Below are 22,224 nucleotides of genomic sequence, written 5' to 3' on the forward strand. Positions count from 1 at the left end.
TTCCAGGAGATATTTTAGTAGTTATTTTACTTGGCTCGTAATTTAGAGAATGTAAAGTCAAATGTGATCATGAGTGAGAATTCATATTTTACACAGAATCCTGGAAGTGAAGAGTTGCTATTAGTAAATGTGGCTTGAAGTTGCTATTGATCCTTTTTTTTTTGCCATTTTCTTAGCATTTGTCTGGTTTTTTTTATGAGGCTGAGTTTCTAGCTTGAAAGCACTCCATGACATCACATGGAGTGTCAATCCATGCTAGGTTGGAAAGCATGCAGGGAGCCAGCTGGATTCGAACCCAGGACCACTGGCCTCAAAGACTGGTGCTGATGCCACTCCATCAGCTAACTGAAGCTGTTGAGTTGTTAAATAGTTCACCCTGTCTTTTATGGAGTTAAATCTTCCATCCTACCATGGCCTAACCCCTAGGTAACTCCACCCTGACACCATTGTGTAGACTTGCAATTCCCTAGAAACGGGTGTATTGAATAAGGCCATAAGAACTAGGAGCAGAATTAGACCATTCAGCCCTTTGAGAATAGCTGGGAAGAGTTTAAAATGTCTTTTTGCTATCAGAGTGACCAAAAATAATCACAACCAATGAATTATAGATGCTGGAAACTTGATTTCTTTCTTACAGATGCACGGTTGAATGTATCTTGGTTTCATCGTGGCCTGGTACTGCAGCTGCAACACCCAGGAATGCAAAATACCGCAAAGCACAGCCCGGTCCTTCATGGGTCCTCCTCACTGTTGACAGCATCTACAGGAGGTTCTGCTTCAAGGAGGCAGCATGTATCATCATCCCATTTCTCGCAGCTACTTAGTTGGGTGTACAGAATCCAGAGGTCCCACAGTGGAACAATTACTTTCCTACAACTACCATGTCCTTTAATTGATCTACACAACCCAAACCCTACCTCACCAATGGAACACTGCAGACCACCTTTTTCACTTCCATGTATTTCTCTCAGATTGTGTATTATTTTATTGCACTAAGGTTTTATTTTTGCAGTCTTGTGTTTTTCTCCCTCTCTTCACTTGTATATTTTATATTCCATGTGTTTCTATACCCATGTGCCTGTAGCAAGCAAGTTTTTAAATTGTACCTCTGCATCTCACCGCACTGGTGCGGATGACAATAAACACAGCTTGTCTTGACCTGCATCTTTGGCCAGGAACATTGCTTCTCTTTTCACAAATGCTGCTTGACCTGTTAGGTTCCCTGCATTTTTTGTTTATGTTAAAAAAGTAATTCTTTACTTTGTGACAATGTCCACATCCTGAAAATAAATTTGAAGGTGAAGTCAGATCACATTTTTATTATGTATATTGTCATCCTCCTTGAAGCAGTGACATTGAATCACACATCAAACAGATTGCTTTCCCTATAGCTGTAACACTTTATTGTACATTCTGTTATTTTGTGACCTTGTACTACCAAAATGCACTGATGTAATGAAATGATCTGTACGGATGGCATGCATGCAAAACAAATTTCGGACTGTACCTCCGTACATGAGACAATTTGTTGTGTATTTAATATTTCAGTAATATTTGAGAGATATTGTAAATATATTGCTTGATTCAGCATTCTTTGTTGTTTACATGTAATTGATTATGGGTTATATGTAAAAGTACGTGAATGGCATACATCATTACGCCACCACATTATATGTGCATGGCTTGCCTAAAGTGAAAAAGAAGTTACGATAGACTCATATTCTGGACTCTCCGGTGTTTTACTTTCAATTAATTTTATGTTTTGGAGTTACAAAACATAATGGTGGTGATGCGGAAGTTTTAAGCAAACCCGAGAAGACTACTTAACTGTTTAAGTGCAGCAAAACATTGGAGTTAAAAAAAAGCAGACCAAAATATTTGAGTTTTAAAAAATGGAGTGAGAAACAGTGCAGCACGTACTAATTTTGAAGGAACAGACAGAGACGAGTTTTTAAAAAGGGCAGAAAACGGACAAACTCACGGGTTCTTCGACAGTGGAAAGGAAAATACCTGCAAAATTTACAAAAAAGGACACTTCTCGTAACATATTCTCCCTAATGCAAATCAAAAGTCTTTTTGTTACAGACGGGTGATCACAAGGGAAACCAGAAAAGATCCCACACTGTCTCTGGTCCATATGGTAACTCCAAACGGCTGGAATGTGCAGCAGAAATCCCAGTTCCCCCATTTTTAACTGTGCTGGGATTAATTTGTCCTTGATGGGGGTGGGGGGGCGGATTGAGAGTTGCTGCACAATCCAAGCTGAGAGCTAAAGTGTAGGAAGAGCTACATGCTGGTCTTCTAGGCACGGTCAAAATGAAAGTTTGCTCGAATCTTTGTCTGGTGGCCTGGGATAGTGCTTATCATGCACTGTCTGGGATGTCAACATGTCTAGAAGATGCCAAGAGCAACACTTCTCCACCCCTGGGAATGGGTGCATTGCCCTGGCAGAGAAGTCTTGTGGATTTTGCTGGACCATTCATGGGCACAATTTCCTTGTAGTAGTGGATGCAGCTACTAAGTGGCCAGAATTGTTTCTAATAGCCTCCACAACAGCCTTGCACACTGTTGATGTGTTGAGAAGCCTCTTCTCAAGGACTGGTGTTCCAGAACACTTTGTCCATTGTCACTGACTTTGTGGAACAGTTTCAGTCGTTACTGAAAATGAATGGAATAAGACATATTCCATCTGCTCCGTACCACCTAGCTACAAATTACTTGGCAAAGATACTTGTCCCAAGTCTAAAGAACACACTGCAAACAATGTCAACAGAATACAGTACACTGACACTGAATCAGAAACTCACCAATTTCCTCCTTGCATATCACAATGCAGCACACTGCACAACCAACAACTCACCGACTTTGCTGTTCCTGGGTCGTCCCTTGTGCTCACGCTTGGAACTCCTCAAACCCAATCTCAAGGAGGAGGTAGGCAGGACAAACAGCTGAGACAAATTGGAGGCTCCTCAAACAAGGAGGTCTGATACTTCACTTCTGGACAAGCAGTCCTGGTGAGGGACTACAGAGGTGATTAAAAGTGCATACCCAGAAAGAGTTAGGAGAGAACTGAACCACTCTCCTCCACGGTGGAGATTGTGTCTGATGTCATCTGGAAAAGACACTTCCATCGGTTGAGGAGACCAGAGTCAATTGTTAGAGAAGAAAGATGGCCACAGCTGTCAGAACTACTTCCTGCAGTCTTAAGGACAACTCTGGGAGGCCACAGAACCTCAGGTTGTTTTCCCTGCTGTAAATCTCACCTGCCAAGCAGAGTAACCCCATTTGTCAGGAAAGATGTTACCTCACAAGAGTAAGAAATCCTGCACAGCAATTAAATCTTAAGGCCTGAATGGGACAATTTTAAAATTGACTATGCTGTGGATGTCTACAGAGTAGTTCTATTATGTAATATACTGTATATATAGTATGTGTCTGTAAGTTGAGATGCATTCTATATTGAGTTGAAGCTTATAGCTAAGCACGGAGGAGTGTTATGTATTTAATATTTCAGTAATATTTGAGTGATATTGTAAATATATTGTGTGATTAAGCATTCTTTGTTGCTTACATAATGTATTGTTGCTTATATGTAAAAATACATAAATGGCTCACGCCATTAGGTTGCCACATCACGTGTGTGCCTTGCTCAAAGTAAAACAAAGTTAGACTCACATTCTGGACCCTCTGTGTTTTTCTTTCAATTAGTTTTTTATGGTTTGGAGTTTCCAAACATAATAAATTATAAACCAATGCACATAGAGTGCTGGAGGAGCTCAGCAGGCCAGGCAGCATCTATGGAAAAGAGTACAATCGACATTTCCGGCCGAGACCCTTCATCAGAACTGGAGAAAAAAAGATGAGAAGTCAGAGTAAGATGGTGGGGAGAAAGAAATAACAAGACAGTAGGTGATAGGTGAAACTGGGAGGGGTGGGGGAAGGGTAAAGAGCTGGGAAGTCAATTGGTGAAAGAAATCCTCCCCCTTCCCTTTCTTCCATGGCCTTCTGTCCTCTCCTATCAGCTTCCCCCTTCTCCGGCCCTTTAACTCTGTCACCAGTCGACTTTCCAGCTCTTTACTTCACCCACCCCCTACCCTCCCAGTTTCACCTATCAGCTCCCCTCCCCCTACCTTCTTACAGACAGACATACTTTATTAATCCCGAGGGAAATTGGGTTTCATTACAGCCGCAACAACCAAGAATAGTGAAGAAATATAGCAATATAAAACCATAAATAATTAAATAATAATAAGTTAATCATGCCAAGTGGAAATAAGTCCAGGACCAGCCTATTGGCTCAGGGTGTCTGACACTCCGAGGGAGGAGTTGTAAAGTTTGATGGCCACAGGTAGGAATGACTTCCTATGACGCTCAGGGTTACATCTCGGTGGAATGAGTCTCTGGCTGAATGGCCTAACCAGTACATTGTGGAGTGGATGGGAGTCATTGACTCTGACTCCCATCTGTTTTCTTCAGCTCGGAATGGTCTCAGCCTGAAACGTCGACTGTACTCTTTTCCATAGATGCTGACTGGCCTGCTGAGTTCCTCCAGCATTTTGTGTGTGTTGCTTGAATTTCCAGCATCTGCAGATTTTCCCTTGTTTTAAATTATGAACAAATTTACCAACCGTACGAGTTCACATGAACAATACTATCTTATTACGATACCTTAATTGATGTTCTGGCTAGAGGTATGCTGGGACAGGTTCCTTTTCCAAAATATGTATTAAAAATGTAACCAATTACCCAATATGTCATTCTCATAAAATGGTTATGAGAATCGAATATACAACAGCTCCTCACTTATCACGTTCTCCAGATTTCTTGATACCACTCTATTTTTTTAAACCAAATAGCCTCAAACCTTATCCCAGCTGAAAAATATTTGGCAACCGTATGTCTCGCCCTGATATCGTAATATCAGCGATGTTGGAAATCTGTTTATACAGCTTCTTTGAAGCTGCCCCTTCATCCGTCTCACTATTACGCTGCCTGCCATTTTTCTTGAATGGTCTGATTTGTAAAATTGGTAATGCTTATAGAAGCAATCTAGCGACTGAGAAGATGGTGTTTTCACGCTTTCGAAGCACATAAATTGCAAGTTAATTAATATTAAACGGCAAACCTCAGCTGTAGAGTGGAGAGGTCCTAATTCCAAAATCGGGGCGTTGATTGATTAACAAAATGGAAGCCTGATGAAGCTTAGGCACTTTTAAGTAGCCGAATGTGTGTAGAGAAAAAAAAAATCCCACGAATAATTGAATTCCGTGATCATAAAATGTGTTTGTGTTGACTGGGAAAGAAATCAGCAGGATTTAATTTCGCCTAGCGTTTATGGCTCTGGTCGCCCAGTGTCCGGGAAAAACGGTGCTTGGGGCAACAGGGAGGAATGATGCACTCAGACTCGAGCTCCATCAGCACGGTGCATGTGTTTTGATCCCGTGTACAGACGCCAGAGTTCATCATCCCATCCCCGTTTCTTTCTCCATCTGCCCCGGGCGGCTCCAATACAAGCTCGCGAGTCTCCCTCGGTGAGCCGTGCACAGATCCAATGAACAAGATGGGTTAGAAATCAAAACGATTTACCTTGGCTTTACGAATTTGCTTCATAATGGGTTAATATAAGGGTTATTTACACAGCTCCTATCAGTGCCTGAAACAATGCGGGCCAATTGTTAATTGCTGTGTAGAGAAGGGTGCACATTGCAATAAAAAGCCATAAAATACATGAATTAAATACAAAACAAAGATATTTAAACAAACTTCCACTAACATATGCAGTGAAAGATGACTTTTTAAAAAGTCGACATAGTTCTGGAGATACGAGGATGTTCTCCTTTAATAATTACCAAAATGTACAGCAGAGAATCTGACGTCTCCGGAAGTGAATTGGGTTCGGCACAAACAGTGCGGCTGTGGGAGTGTGTGGTGTTCTCCTGGTCGCGGCGTCGTCTTTTGTTTGTGTTGCGGTGGCCGCCTTCCGGGCTCGTCCCTCCACCTCTCGGATATAAAGCCCCCCGCCCCTCTCCTCTCCCCTCCCCTCCCCGCCCGACCATGGTCAGCAGGAGGCGAGCGGACAACGTGATCCTTCCCGCACGCCCTTGAGCCTCCTGGCCGCTTGCGCTCGGTGCCGTCGGACGGGTGGAGATGTCGCTGCCCTGCTGCGTTTCGCAGGTAAGGTGTGTGCCGGCTCCGGCCTTCGGGACTGATCGGGTCCCAGGCTCGCCTTCCCCGAGCTGTCTCTTGCCGCTGCAGTTTGGACGGACACTCTCTTGAGTTTTAATGGCACATGTCATGAGAGTCTCCGGAGACGCTGCTCTGCCGAGCTGACCCCTCGGTTAGATGTTTGGTTATTCCGACTCCAGCCTGGGGAAAGAGATGCTTATCTACTGTCTGCTTGTATTTGTGGAGATATGTTCAGTCAGATACTTCCCGAGTGTTTTCATTCCTGTATGAAGTAAAAAACATGTTCTTCTCATCCTTATAAATCACGCGCCTGACACATTTTAATTCTCGAATTTTAATTGCTTTCGTCTTGATTTAGTTGCGATTTCTGCTAATCTGATTGTGAACATACGAAGGTTTTCAAGTAATCGGCATGGTTGTACTAATTCACTGTAGTGGATTTCGGATAATCGGGACCAGTACATTTTGGCCAAATTAAAGGGCTGTCCCAATTAGCCGGAATTTCATGTAAATAATTTTAAAAGGTATAAAAAATACAAGCCACTATTATCTGAGTAACAAATTGTGTATTTAAATGAAATAAGAATAAATTAGAACACTACCAAAGCTACTACAGTACTATAAAACTCTGTATTAGTTCCGAATGGTTAATGACAGGAATTAATCTTTGGGGTGTCCTGGGAGGTAGCACTTTGGTCCCCACAGGATACTGTGCTCTCACCTATGCTTTCAGGTAACTATTTGCATGAGACAGCAGCTGCACCCCGTAGACCGCTTTGACAGGTGGGTTAAACCAGGTGAGAGTAGCCAGTGGGCTTTGTGCCCCAGTGAAATGGGGACATGCCTGACCTAGCATGTGAAGTCGGTTCTGGTGGACTGCGCAAATGACATCAGCAGTGAGATCCAACGGCCAAGGAGGTTCTGCAATGATAAAACACAGAATTAGTCATGGTTATCCACTGCAAGGAAGGAATACCCCAGTTAGTGTTGACTTCTCATGCCACTCACCCAGACTTCCAAGGTCGAGAGAGTGGAATGGAACTGTCCCAGTGCAATCAATTTTCCACTTTTTAACAAATCTGTCACATGGGTTTCGCTGTCATCGTTGGATGCAACAAACAGCCAACGTGCTGAAGTGTTCTTTTGATCGACTGTCAATAAGCAAAATTGGTGCAGATAATGGGCTGCTTTTGTACAAAGTTTTTGACGATTTCGTCCTTCAAACATTCATTTTCATTGTAACAGTCAAGATGACTGTCGATACCATTAAACTCTTTGTCGTCTCCAACTTGTTGATGTTGTGAAATTGTTTCATTTTCACTCCTGGCTGTTTCTGGCATCTCCAAGCTTGAATGCTTGAAACAGCAATGAGCAAAACAATTCTAAATGGCCCCGCTGCTTAGTTTCCCACCAACTCTTAGTTGGTGTTCACTGCTTTTTAAATACAAACTTATGCAAATGATGCTATTTTAAAACTATTTCCCCTAAGCATGGTGTAGTGTCTAATGACCACACAGGTGTACACAACTTATACTATGTAGTTTGAAACTGTTGTTTTCCTGTCCCAAATAAACAAAGGGAATTATTTTCTTGATTGTTGTTTGTTCTTTAAGAGTTGTCCCAAATAAGTGACTGATCTGATTAATCAATGGCCCAGTTAACTGGAATACTGACTTTCAAGTTGATTCCCCTATCCCTGAAGGGAAGGGAAAGGAAATATTTGAGCAACACCCACACAAAAAGCTGAAAGAACTCAAGCAGGCCAGGCAGCACTTAAGAAAAGCTGAGGAGTAGATTTAAAAGGCCCGGTAAAACCCGGTGTGGCCTCCTGTATATCAGTGAGATCCGACGTAGATTGGGAGACTACTTCGCCAAGCACCTATGCTCCATCCGCCTGAAAAAGCAGGAGTTCCTGGTGGCTACCCATTTTAATTCCACTTCCCATTCCCATTCCGATATGTCTACCCTTGGTCTCCTCTGCTGTCGTGATGAGGCCACACTTGGGTTGGAGGAACATCACCTTGTATTCCGTTTGGGTAGCCTTCAACCTGATTGATTTCTCAAACTTCTGGTAATGCCCCCACTCCCCTCTTCACTATTTCCCACTCCTTTTCCCTCTCTCACCTTGTCTCCTTGCCTGCCTGTTACCTCCGTCTTGTGCTCCTCTCCCTTTTCCTTCTTTCATGACCTGTCTCTTTTACCAATTCACTTTCAGCTCTTTACTTAATCCCCTCCCCCTTCAGGTTTCACCTATCACCTTGTGTTTTTCTCTGTCCCCTCTCCCCACCTTTTAAATCTTCTCAGCTTTTTTTTCCCTCCTGTCCTGCGGAACGGTTTGGCCCAAAACTTGTTGTCTGTACTTTTTTTCCATTGATGTTGCCTGGCCTGCTGAGTTCCTCCAGCGTTTTGTGTGTGTTGCTTGGATTTCCAGCATCTGCAGACTTTCTCTGTGTGATTGGAAACATTGGAGCAGTGACAGCAATCGGAACTCTTGACAAATCCAGGCTCTTAAGAAAGGATTGGCAGTGTTCCTGAGGTTGGCTCATTCAGCCCTCCTCCCACATCCAAATGCAGCAGTATCTAGAGGTCTTCAGGACTTTGAAAGTTGAATTATGAGTTCTTGAGGATATAAGCATTCAAAGAGCCCAATCATTGCCTTTTTCTGATGCATTTAAAATGAGTGAACAGCATCCAGGAAGGAATGTGGTTGTACAGTATTCATGTGTTATATCCAGAGTGTCGTATACCACAATCACATTATATACTGGAGACCCCTCCCCCTTTTGCCATTAGCTTTTTTTGTTGGGATGGAGCTGGTAAAAAGTGAGTGATTGTTCAAAACAGAAGTAGAATTTGGGGAAATTAGTTTAGTTTTGGATGTCTCCAGAAAAGAGATGGTGCTCCAGTGATGGAAAAAACTGCTGTGGTTGTATGAGGGATTGCCAAAATCATTAAAATGATCTTTAGTCTGGGAAGTCAGATGGGATCTATGCCACAGATAGCTATGTGCTTGCCAGATGTCTTGCCGAAATTACGTCACTGGTGGACGGAGGAGGGATTGTGCTTGAGCCATTTTTTAAAATATCTAAAAGAAGGAACGTGATGAGAATTGGACTTTAGAGGTTGCTTTGTTTAAACTGTTAGAGGATACTTTGAGGTTTCCCGATGACAAAAGATGATGCCACTGCTGATAAGAAAACAGAATTCTCAGAGAATAAAAAGCATTTGGAACTAATATAACTTAATTATTATTAAACTTGGGAATCTGCATCTAAAATTTCAAATACCTTCTAAATTTCATTTTGTCTTGTAAAGAAGCTTAACTGTGATGATTAGTGGCTGATCTACACTCATTTGGAAAATCAGGGGAAAATAGATGTGGGATGTTTAGGGAAAAAATGAGCAGGCCAGGGAGCGAAAAGAGCGAGTTAGTGTTTCAACTATCTTTTGTCAGAATCCTGAAGTGTCTTTGACTTAGAACAATAACTCTTTTTCTCACTACATGCGCCGCTTGACTTGCTGAATGTTTTCGTCAATTTTATTGCCCTCATTCCTTTTGAGAATCTAAAACAAATTAAATTTGTGAAATGAATGAGGGAAAGATTGCCTCCTGTGGTGGCTGACTCCAGTGAGAACATGTATATTTGAATGTTTTCTTAATATATAACAGCCAATCCACTTTTTTTTTTGTTGGTTGTTGGTATTGATCAATATATTCACCTCATTTCAATCAATGGAATTTATCAGAGACCAGAAGCTAGTGTAAGGAGCTCCTTCCCTCCGCTAGCCTGCAGGTCACCCTTGGGCAAGGTGCAGCACCTGCTTAGCTCCCCGATCACCACCGCCCTCACCCTGATCTGGGTCATGTGAAGCCACGGGAGCAGCTGGTGCCTGTCACAGTCCCTGGTTATGCGACCACCAATGCCAGGCAGACTGTCTCTGAAGAATATTGATAACGGCTGGGGTAGCCAATCTTGTACAGACATTGCCCAGAAGAAGGCAATGGCAAACCACTTCTGTAGAAAAAATTTGCCAAGAACAATCATGATTATGGAAAGACCATTGATTGCCCGTGTCTTACAACACGGCATGTAGCAAATGAACGAAGAAGCCAGTAGCAAACAGTCCTTTTGCCCCTCAGAAGAATTATTGTATCCAGGTGAAGGAATCACATTTTTAGGAAGATGTGCAGAGGAAATGTACTATTATAAACACAGAGGTTCTGTAGATGCTGGAAATCCAGAAAAACCATACACAAAATACTGGAGGAACTCAGCAGTTCAGACAGCTTCTATGGAAAGGACTAAAGAGTCATGGAATACAGGACTTTTATATCAAGGAATGTACTATTATATAACAAGAGGAACTTCAGTTACGTGGAGAGATGGGGGGGGGGGAGCTGAAATTTGTCTATATAGAAAAGATTAAGAGTAAATTTAAGAGGTGATCAGGAGGCTGTCCATTAGTCAGGGTTGACCATGGATGTTACATCCTAGCTGTCATATGCAAGTCATGGAGGCAATCAGCTTTGACAGACAGTGACATGTGGAGGCAGGTACAACGAATGGATAGAATAGTGATAAGATGATCCAGTTTAACATTTATTGACAAAAGAGGCAGAGAGATGATTATTTATTCATTCAAGGGATACCGGTTTTGCAGGTGGACCCAGAATTTAATTGTTCATCCCTAGTGGCCTTTGAAGCTGGTGGTGAGCTGCCTTCTTAATCCACTGCAGAGTTTACTTAATGACTTCTTAATAAAGGAATTCAGTGCTAAAGAAAAAGATGACTCAGTTGTAACTTGCATAAGGTAATTGTTTATAGCTACTTCAAAAGGGAAATACTGCTGGGATAAAGCGTGTGCAGAGGTAATTGGATGCTTGTTTCAAAGCTGGTGCTGGTTTAGACAAGTGAGGAAAATCTGGAGACAAAACTTCAAATCCCATCAAGGCAGGTGGGATATTTAAATTTAGTTTAAAATTAGAATTGAAAAGCTAGCTACAGTGACAAAATACCCAGATTATTGAACTAATTTGGATACTTTACTGATTCTCATAAAGGGAGGAAATCTGCTACCCTGCAGGTCCTAGTGACCTAGCATTCTATGGGTTAAGAAGATGACTCACCATTAACTGTTTTTAACATTTATGTACAACCAATTAACTTTCTAGAAATGTCCAATGTATAAATTAAAAATACAGTGGGAAGAATGGTCTCCTAAAATGAGTATGTGATGTCAAAGTTCAGCCTAATAATGAGGTTGAGTCTATTGTTGGGTAATTGAAAGGGCCCCTTGGTATGCTTCTCTTTGTGTCGCAGACAGGAGCAGTTGCATTCAGTCAACCTTGGTTTATCAAAGGGGGGGGGGGGGAAGATGAAAGTGGAGCAACATGATGTCATCTGAAAGCAGTGGGGAGGAGGGGAGAAGTTGCATGTGAATGAGGTGCCAGCATGTCAAAAGAAGCCATGGTGACTGGAGTCTGAGTAACACCCCTACTATAAGGGAAAAAGGCAGGATTACCCATGAGCAGCTATTGTTAGAGCTGAATTGACTTGTCAAAGAAATTGTTGAAAATTGAGATAAATGACTAAAATTGTGAGCACTTGTGAGGATTCTCTATCTGGCGACTGACCGGTTAGTTCAAATGTACTGTTGGTTAAAATCAACAGTGCTGAGGGTAGAACAGTGGAAATCCTGATAATCATCACATCCCGTGGAGAATCAGCAGCAGTTTATATTTATGAGTACCTTTTTTTTCTGATGTAGTGAAATATCCCAAAAATTAACACAATTGGCGAGTTGTCACCCTGGATGTAATTATTTTAACAGTTCCCATGATGTGTGCTTTCAGTGCAGAGATTTTACTGCCTGTACACAAGTGAAGATAGTTTCCAGCTGATTAATGTAACAACTCCTTGTACAATAGGCACGTCATTGCTTGGAGACATTCCTGCTCCGCTTAGCCTCTATTCTAAGCAGTGTTAATGAACACTGTTTAACAGTGTCATGGAATACAGAGTCTGACTCAGATGTATTCATCACGTGTACATTGGAACGGACAGTGAAAAGCTTTGTTTACATTAACAAACAACACACCCAAGGATGTGCTGGGGGCAGCTCGTGAGTGTTGCCACACATGCCAGCACCAACGTGGCATGCCCACGATATTCAGCTGAACCCTACAAGCAGCCACAGCAAAACAAACCCCTTTCGCACCCACCCACGCAGTCACGTACACAGACGCACCTCCAATCCTGACCCTGGACTTGCCCGCTTGGGGATCACTGGTCTCCTTAGTACCTGCTGACCTGACTTTCGGAATCGCTGACCTTTGTGGAGCGCCCCGACCTGGACACCAAACACCAGCTCCTGCCCTGATCGTTTTTCTCATTTTCTGCTTCATGTTCTCAGTATCTTTATTTGAGTCAGAATAAATGGGTGTTTTTTCCAACTCTGAAGGGTGTAATGAGGGAGTTACTTCGAGGATCATTCTAGGCCTTTGGTTATTTACTGTTCATAATTAATGATTTGTAAAAGGGAACAGACTGTAAGGTTGCTGATGCTAGAAACATGGGTGGGAGGGCGTGTTGTGATGAGGGTGCACAGTGGCTGCAATGGAAATGAGAATTGAATTGAAAGTACACGTGGACTAAGATGTTAACTGTCCTGTGCTATCATCAGTGGGATCATCAGTTGATCTGCCTCCTGTCTTCAGGAGTTTCGGTCCGCTTATGATCAAGACTCCCTCGAGGTGGTGGGCCAACAGTGCTAAAGCACCACCTCCCACTGGTGAGCTTAACAACTTGGCATCGGCCTCTGTCAGAGTCGTTGGTCGCTTCCATCCAACAGATAGTCTACTCTTCAGGTATCTATGCAACTACTGAAGAGTTTACAAAAGGTGGATACACTGTCCGACTATCTGCCCCTCTGGATGTACTTGGTCCACACCCATGATGATCCTGTCTCTGCTGCCTCAGATACAGCCCTTCTGATTGACTTGATCTCTCTTCTAGTGAGTTGTTGAGTGGGGGGAAGGACTGCCACAAGGGGTTTGAGATTGGAGTTTTCCTTCTCCTAGCTATAATAGCCTTAAAAAACATCATGCTAGTATCTTCCTTGTAATACCATGGGCTCTTATCTTCTTAAGCAGCCACATGTGTGGCACCTTGTCCAAGGCCTTCTGAAAATCCAAGTAAACAACATTCACTGCCTCTTCTTTGTCTATCCTGCCTGTTATTCCCTCAAAGAATTCCAACAGATTTGTCAGGCAAGATTCTTCCTTAAGGAAGCCATGCTGTCTTTGGCCCATTTTATCATGTGCCTCCAAGTACCCAGAAACCTCATCCTTAGTAATGGGCTCCAGCATCTATCCAACCACTGGTCAGGCCCGTAAATTCCTTTCTTTTTCCTCCCTCCCTTCTTAAAGAGTGCAGTAACATTTGTGATTTTTCTAGTGAGTGCTCTGGAACCATTCCAGAATCCAGTAATTCTTGAAAGATCATTACAAGTGTTTTCACAATCTCTTCAGCCACCTCTTTCAGACCCCTGGTCTGTAGGCCATTTGGTCCAGGTGACTTTACCTTCAGGCTCTTTAGCTTCCAAGCGCCTTCTCCTTAATAGCAACAACACTTCTGCCCTTTGACACTCACCAGTTTTTGGCATACTGTGAGTGTCTTCCACAGAGAAGACTAATGAATAATAAGTATTAAGAGTATCTGGCATTTCTTCCCCCCCCCCAGCCCCCCCCCCCCCCCATTGCAATATCCACTTGCTGACTTGGACAGGGTTGGGGATTTCCAAGTTTAAGTTGCATGCTGCAGATTGCTCTGAAAGTAATTCGAAAGGGGTATATCTGAATGAATATTTGGGGCAATTGTCCGCAGCCCGCAGATCATCACCAGTGATCACTGGCACCATTTTTCTGGCCCAGCTTAATGGGCTTCAAGGTCGCAAATGTCTGCTCCCTTGTAATAAACATATGAATCTCGTACTTATTACCCTAATTTCCATAATATCATCATGCATGCCGAAGTGATATAGATAGTAAAAATCTCAGCCCTGCCTTGCAGCTCCACACATACGTGGCACTGACGGTGTTTATGAGTCCAATCACCCTTTTACTGTTAATATAACCGAAGAATTTTGATCTTTAACCCTGCTTAACAATTTCACCTTGTACCTGTTTTTGACACCTAATTTCCCTCTTAAGACTGGTCTTAAATTTATTTTTTAGTTGACAGAAGATGCATTTGTACCCAGCTGCCTAAACGCAATGCACACTTTCTTTATTTTTCTTACCAGAGCCACTGTATCAAGAATTTGATTGTTTAATGTCATTTCCAGTACCCAAGTGTAGGGAACAAAATAATTGTTACTCTGGATCCGAAGCAGCACAAAAACACACACAAGACAAAAAAAGGCAATAAATTTTAATGTATAAAATAGCTTTTATGCTTGGGTTGATTGTGCATAAAGCCTACATTTCTGTACATAAATGATCTGTCATCAACATGGCTTCCCTGACCTTGGTATGTCTGTCTTTCATCTTAACATGCTGTTCCTGGACTTTTGATACCATTCTTTTTAAAAGCTGTCCACTTGCCAACTGTTCCCTTGCCTTTTAAATAATTGCACAGACAGACCCAGCTAGATAGAGGGAGAAAGACTGCAGATAAGTGGATAACGGGAATTGAGGAATTGTGCACAAAATGCATGTGCAGTACGTAGCTATGAAAGCATATATTTGACCTTTATTGCAGGAGGGTTTGAACTAAGAATTAGACTGTACAGTGTGATACACTGAACATACAGCTTGGCTCGTAACTGAAGTATTACTAGCATTGGATGCATTCAAGAAGAGACTTGTTGGACTACCGTAATTCCTGGGAAGGAGGGTTGTCCCATGAGGAACTGCTTTTTTATTTAAATAAGGTTGAATCAGTATTTTCTGGACTTATGAAGTGGTAATCATATTGAAACATAAGATCCTAAGGAAACATAACGGTGGATTTGAGATGTTTTCACTGGTGGGAAAGTAGTTATAGAATTGGGGCAGTGATTTTAAAATGGACACACAAATGAATATTCTTTTTCAGGGGATGTTAATTCTCTATACTTTTCTCCCACCAAGAGCTGGGAGAATTTTCTGCTGTCATAATTGTATGTGCTGTGTGTGTGACTTTCGGTTCTCTGTTATGCACCATGGTCCCAGAGGATTGCTGTTATGTGTGTGGTTGAATGAGACTTGAAACTGAACTTGGAAGACCAGACCTTTGTATGTTATCTAAAAATGCAGTTAAATTTTTGAAAAATTGGGATTTGAGAGTTGAGTGGTAGAAGAGCAGACCTGAATCAAATGGACTAAGGCATGGCAGAAAGGCCAACTCCTATTTTCACCAATCTCTTTAAATTTGGGGCTTATTAATTAACGGGACACTCATGAACATTTGTACGTAAGCAACAAATGAAAGAGGTTTTGCAAGATGCTGGAGTGAAAACATTTAACAAAGGGGAAAAGTTTTTATTCCAATGGTAAGAATATGATTAGAAAATCAACTTGGAGCAACCTTTGATTTTTTTTTGTCCTGCAGGCCCAGATTTTATATTGGTTTAGTTCAAACCCTGTGGTATAGAGCAACTCTGAAGTTGTAGGAATTTCACCACTGGCATCTCAGAGAATTTGGTTATCTTTTGCTGCACAGAAATAATACTTCACTTTTGATTTTCGCATTTCCCCCTCCCCCACTACTTTCAAATCTCTTACTATCTTTCCTTTCGGTTAGTCCTGACGAAGGGTCTCGGCCCGAAACGTCGACAGTGCTTCTCCTTATAGATGCTGCCTGGCCTGCTGTGTTCCAGCAGCATTTTGTGTGTGTTGTCTTCACTTTTGAATTTAGTTCTGCGCAGTGCACAATCATAATAATGCTTAATTACCAAAAAGCTTTACAGAAACCACTAAGTTTATTGGGGCTGGGGAAGAGGAATGGAAGTCATCCAGGAGTGCCTTCAGTAATGGTAACAGATGAGAAATGTGGTGAAGTGATGGAGCGGGCTAAAGTGCTGAAGACTGTGTTACGAAGTCAGAGATGAAGTTTTAGTTGCAATGGACTGTGCTAACTGCAGAGAGGAGGCAATGTTTTAAGTGATTTAAAACCCAAAAACGTGCTCCAGGTCAGGGAATGCCTGTGGAAATGGAAACATAGTTAATCTTTCAAGTCCAAGACCCTTCAGATGATGTTACTATAGTGGGAAGAAGAAATTTGAGATGAAATATTGAGTCCACTGTGCCATTTGGGGCTTATGTAGGTCCTGATGAAAAATCTGGACCGGAAAATGTTGACTGCTTATTCCCCTCCATAGATGCTGCCTGATTTCCTGAGTTATTCCGGCATTTTGTATGTGTTGCTCAAGATTCCCGGCATCTGCAGATTCTCTTGTGTTTATGCTGTTCTTCACTATTCCACTCAAGTAATAACAGCTTTCAGAATCTAGAGAGTTAATTCCTTGGTCATTCTCTTCATTTTTGTTCAGTTCCTTACGCAACTTCCTTATCTCAGTTGTATTTCAGTAGAATGTTGTGATAAGGAACAGATACAAAGTTGAGACACTGAGTACTATAAAATGATAGCCCCTGGCAGCAGGGAACATGTTTTCCATGCAATTTTAATACCTTTTGAAGGGGACATTTTACAAAATGCTTAGTTACCTTCAGGACTCCCACAGCATTACTGGATCCAGATTGCTTCATTTTTTGGGGTATTTAATTCCATATGAAATTTTATAAATATTGTCTAAGAAGGGAACCACTTGGAGGAAATTCAATAGGATGTTTCAACACTTGTGCAGTCATTCCTTTTTAAAAAAATTAAAAACTGCATGAACAAGAGAGAAAAAGACTTTAAAATACAACATATTTTGGAAGCAGATGATGTGATTAGAAGCAAAGCTTGTTGGATAATATACAGGATAAATCTTCCTGCTCAATTTATTGCTACAGCCATAACATGTCTCATTACACTAGGCTTTAAGCAATTAAATATAACCTGTTCAACAACATCTGAACAAGGCATCCACATGCCTGAATGTTACTTGTGTAAATGTAAGCACTGTACCTGTAAAAGGATGGAATCTACTCCCTACATTTCAAGTTCTCCTTACAGTGATCTTGTATTTGCATTTTGTTTGGGTATTAATATTCTTATAGCTTTCTGTTCTGTTTAATGCACCAGGGAATGCAGGTGAAGCTTCTTCACCCAGAATAGTTGGAATATGGGCCTTGCCAGCAGACAGCAGTTTAAATGGGTTTGGGTGAAATCTGGGCAAGACGAGGGGATAGAGGAATGTGCTGGGTGGGTTCAGTGAAGTGAAGGAATGTAGAGTGAGATGCTATTATGTTGAATGACCTGTTTGTGTTGATGCATTTAATTAAAATTGTGCTCATTTCTGGCATCGGGTATGCAAATGATTGTGACTTGCCCACACATCCATAAGGCATGGGAACATAATGAGGCCATTTGGTGCATTGAGTCTGCTCTGCCATTTGATCATGGCTGATTTATTTCCCCCCTCAGCTCCATTCTCTTGCCTTCTCCCCATAACCTTTGCTGCCCTTACTAATCAAATGTTTAATTAAGTCTTGAATACTGGGAAGATTAAAAAATGTGCATAGTTTTCTTGATTTTAAAAAGCAGCATAACCCACAGACTCTTGAATCTGTGATCAATGACTAATCAAGGTGGAGCAGAATACGAGATGCTCTTGACAACTTTGAGACCAGAGATCGGGAGGGCACGGAGGCCCTGTGCACTGAATTGTGGGTATCACTTCCATGAATTGCTGCCAGAGTGGAAGCAAGTCGGAATTAAAATTTTCAGGCAAATGCTAGAAAGGATGATAATAAAATTGGAGGCCTGTGTTGGAGAGAGGGGCTAGATTGAGCTTGGAGGAGGTTATAAGGATGCCACAATATTGTGGGTTGATGGGCCTGCCCTGTGCTGTGGTCTTCTATGTTTCTATTAATATTATCAAATGTGGAAATAGAACAATTTTTATGCCTATTCAGAAATTACTGACACCTATTGTAATGGGGAAGTAAAGTTCTACGGACAATTTAATGTTTCTCGACTCTGTGACGCTTGCTTCGTTTCACACTTTTTTTCCCCTTTTCCATCATTAGATAGATAGATACTTTATTCATCCCCATGGGGAAATTCAACATTTTTTTCCAATGTCCCATACACTTATTGTAGCAAAACTAATTACATACAATACTTAACTCAGTAAAAATATGATATGCATCTAAAATCACCCTCTCAAAAAGCATTAATAATAGCTTTTAAAAAGTTCTTAAGTAGTTTACTTAAATACATTGAGTCCTAACCCCGGCACTTTAACATATCTTACTCCTGGCGGTTGAATTGTAAAGCCGAATGGCATTGGGGAGTATTGATCTCTTCATCCTGTCTGAGGAGCATTGCATCGATAGCAACCTGTCGCTGAAACTGCTTCTCTGTCTCTGGATGGTGCTATGTAGAGGATGTTCAGGGTTTTCCATAATTGACCGTAGCCTACTCAGCGCCCTTCGCTCTGCTACCGATGTTATACTCTCCAGTACTTTGCCCACGACAGAGCCCGCCTTCCTTACCAGCTTATTAAGACGTGAGGCGTCCCTCTTCTTAATGCTTCCTCCCCAACACGCCACCACAAAGAAAGGGCGCTCTCCACAACTGACCTATAGAACATCTTCAGCATCTCACTACAGACATTGAATGACGCCAACCTTCTAAGGAAGTACAGTCGACTCTGTGCCCTCCTGCACAAGGCATCTGTGTTGGCAGTCCAGTCTAGCTTCTCGTCTAACTGTACTCCCAGATACTTGTAGGTCTTAACCTGCTCCACACATTATCGCTTCATTAGGGCTCAGCAGAGAAATGGATCTGTTGGAAAATTGGGTGTTGTGCTTGCAAATGGAGTTTGATCGTAACAAGTGTGAGCTGGCCTACTTTGAGGACAGGTACAGTAAATAGGATATTCGGGAATATTGACGGACAGAATGATCACAGTTCCTGATAAATGGAAAAACTAGTTGATATAGGCTAGTGAAGAGGGCGCATAGCTTGAGACATAGACCATATTACAACTTTACTAAACGTTAGTTAGATCACAGTTAGAGGATTGTGTGCAGTTCTGGTCACCGTACTAAAGGCAAACTGTGATTGTGCTAGAGCAGGGGTTCCCAACCTTTTGTATGCCCTGGACCAATGCCATTAAGCAAGGGGTCTGTGGACCCCAGGTTGGAACCCCTATGCTAGAGGGAGTGCAGAGGAGATTCACCAGGATGGCTGCAGTTTGGAGGACTTGTAGAGAGCGTGGATGATCTGAGCTTGGGTGACCTGATGGAAGTGTATAAACTTGTAAAGGGCATAAACAGTGTGTTTGGTCAAAATCTCTTCCCCGTGGTAGGAACATGGAAAGCAAAAGGCATTTTTCTGATATGCGTAAGGTGTTTTAAAGGCTATTGGAGAGGTTAATCTTTTTAAAGTGATTGATATCTAGAATATGTTGTCAGAGGTGGTGGTAGAACTGGATACAAATACTGGAGCATTTAGAGCCTTAAGTGGGTAAGGTGGGAAGGATGTGGCACATGGTGTTAGTGTAGATGGCAAATAAAAGGTCAGCATGTACTTGGTGGAGCAAAGGGACTGTTTTCTGTGCCATATGACTGACAGCAGCCTCAGGCTGACATCATCCCAGACTACTGGCATGAGCAGTGTAGCATAGTGGTTAGCACACACTTTACAGTACCAGTGACCTGGGTTCGATTCCCACTGCTGCCTCTATGGAGTTTTTTATATTCTCCCCATGACCGTGTGGGTTTCCTCTAGGTGTATTGGTTCCCCCCCACCCCCCCCCAGTCCAAAGACATACTGGTTGGTAGGTTGGTCATTGTAAATTGTCCCTGTGATTAGCCCAGGATTAAATTGGAGAATTGTTGGGTGGCCTATTCCGCGCTGTATCTCAATAATAATCTCAGCCACTGGCCATTTAAATTCCACTTCTATAAATTTTATCCAAAATACTCATATCACCACTGAGATTTTAAAACTTGAATGAGTAGTTTGCAGTGTAATAGTACACAAGTTATAATTGTACGCTAGCCAGCTGTACTAATTTCAAACCTATTTTTGATTCAGTTAGTTTAAACATGCCTGCATTAGTTCTTCAAAGCTGTGGATTGCTACCTTTCATGCCATAACCTGGAGTGCTTCATTCCTTTTTGTCCCATTTTGCTATTTTGGACAGTTTGAGATATGAAATGTGATAGTTTTCTGAAGTATTCTGCCAAGATTTACTGGGAGCTGCAAATGAGCAACAGCTGTCATTTGGCAGCCTTGTCCTCACCCTTTAGTATGCGTGAGCTTTATCAAGTTCAAGTGTATGGTTGTTCAACCATACACGTGTATACAGCTAAACAAAGCGGTGTTCCTCTGGACTGAGGTGCAAAGCTCAGTACAAAATAGTCACATACGCAGCATGTACGGTTACGATCTTGCGCACACGGTCACTGAAAGTTGTTGCAAAAATATCCAGATGCATCATTTTGCATTTACTTACAAACAACTACTCTCTCTATTAGGTTTTCTTCATAAATATCATGGGCGTAGTGGTTAGTGTGCCACTATGACAGGTCAGGGCGTCCTGGTGTTTGGAGTTCAATTCCGTGCCGTTCTGTAAGGAGCCATTGTACGTTCTCCCCGTGGACAGTGTGGTTTTCCTCTGGGTCTTCCAGTTTTTTCCCGTGGTCCAAAGACATACCGGGTAGAATGGTCAATGCAAATTGTCCTGTGATTAGGATACGGTTGACCAGGGTGGGGGATTTCTGGGGTGGCATGGCAGGGCCTACTCTGCTGTATCACAAAATAAAATAAATGTTTCTTCCTCTTTGTGTTAAAGATTCTTGATCAGTGATTAATGAAAGTGCGAAGTGTTGACTGTAGGCTCTGGTGAAAAGGCTAAACCACAAAAGACCACAAGGATCACGAGTGCGCCAGTTGGTTCCTCGGTCTTTTCTGGTCATTCAATAAAATCATGGCCAATCCACTATTGAATCAAACTATGGTTGAACTACAGTGAGGGCTAGATTGCTTTGGAGAGGGTACAGAAGAGCTTTACTGGGCTGCTGCCTGGATCAGAGGACATGTGCTATAACAAGAGGTTAGACAAACTTGAGTTATTTTCTCTGGCATGGTGGATGCTGAGGGGAGATCTGTTAAAGGTTTATAAGATTATGAGAAGCATAGACGGTATCTTCCCTCCCCCCCCCCCCCCCCCCCCGGTTGAAATGCCTAATACCAGAGGGCAAGCATTCAAGGAGAGAGGGGGTAATTTTAAGGGAGATGAGAGAGTCATGGGGTTCCTGGAATGTGCTACCTGGGATGGTGGTAGAGGCAGATACATTAGGGATGTTTCGGTGAATGTGAGGAAAATAGAAGTTGTGTAGGGAGAAGGAATTAGTTTAGTTGGCTGTTCGGTTAATTGATTTGATCTGGCACAGCAATGTGGGCCAAATGGCCTGTGCTGTAGTGTTGTTCAGCTTCTGTATTTCTGTTTACATTGCCTGGCTCTGTTACTAGCCTGGTAATTGTCTTCAAATCACATGCTGGCAAGGTGTATAAATTGTAGGTCATGAAGGTGGTAAACTTAAATTGACCTTCTCTATTTATTCTCTCTCTCTTTAATAACCTGTGCATGTTTCAGCAAGAAAATAGGAAAAAGTTTGTAAAAAAAATACTAAAACCTGTCCTTCAAAAATGCCCTTGCCCTGAAGCAAATGTTGTCATCTGCCAGTCAGGATATTCTGCATAGTTCAAATGGTATTAGCTGACTAGAAAGTGTGCACTAAATTGAAGAATTTGCATTTTACATTCTGGGTTTGTCATTGTGTAATTTGAGGTAGTTTCTGATTATTTCTCTTTTTTTCCCCCTCTCCCCCTCTCCCCCTGTCTCCCCCCCCCCCCCCCCCACCCCCATCTTTAG

General features: G+C 42.2%; 1 protein-coding gene across 1 annotated transcript in view; it reads left to right on the forward strand.

The window, feature by feature from the left end:
- Positions 1 to 5,923: 5,923 nt before the first annotated feature.
- serinc5 (serine incorporator 5) overlaps positions 5,924 to 22,224 on the forward strand; it is an 88,981-nt gene continuing 72,680 nt past the window's right edge. Inside the window, exon 1 of the mRNA XM_073048206.1 lies at positions 5,924 to 6,174. Within this exon, the coding sequence (XP_072904307.1) occupies positions 6,148 to 6,174 (27 nt within the window). The 5' untranslated portion in view covers positions 5,924 to 6,147. The remainder of the gene's footprint in view (positions 6,175 to 22,224) is intronic.

This window comes from Hemitrygon akajei, chromosome 6, assembly GCF_048418815.1.
Source record: "Hemitrygon akajei chromosome 6, sHemAka1.3, whole genome shotgun sequence".
Lineage (NCBI taxonomy): Eukaryota > Metazoa > Chordata > Chondrichthyes > Myliobatiformes > Dasyatidae > Hemitrygon > Hemitrygon akajei.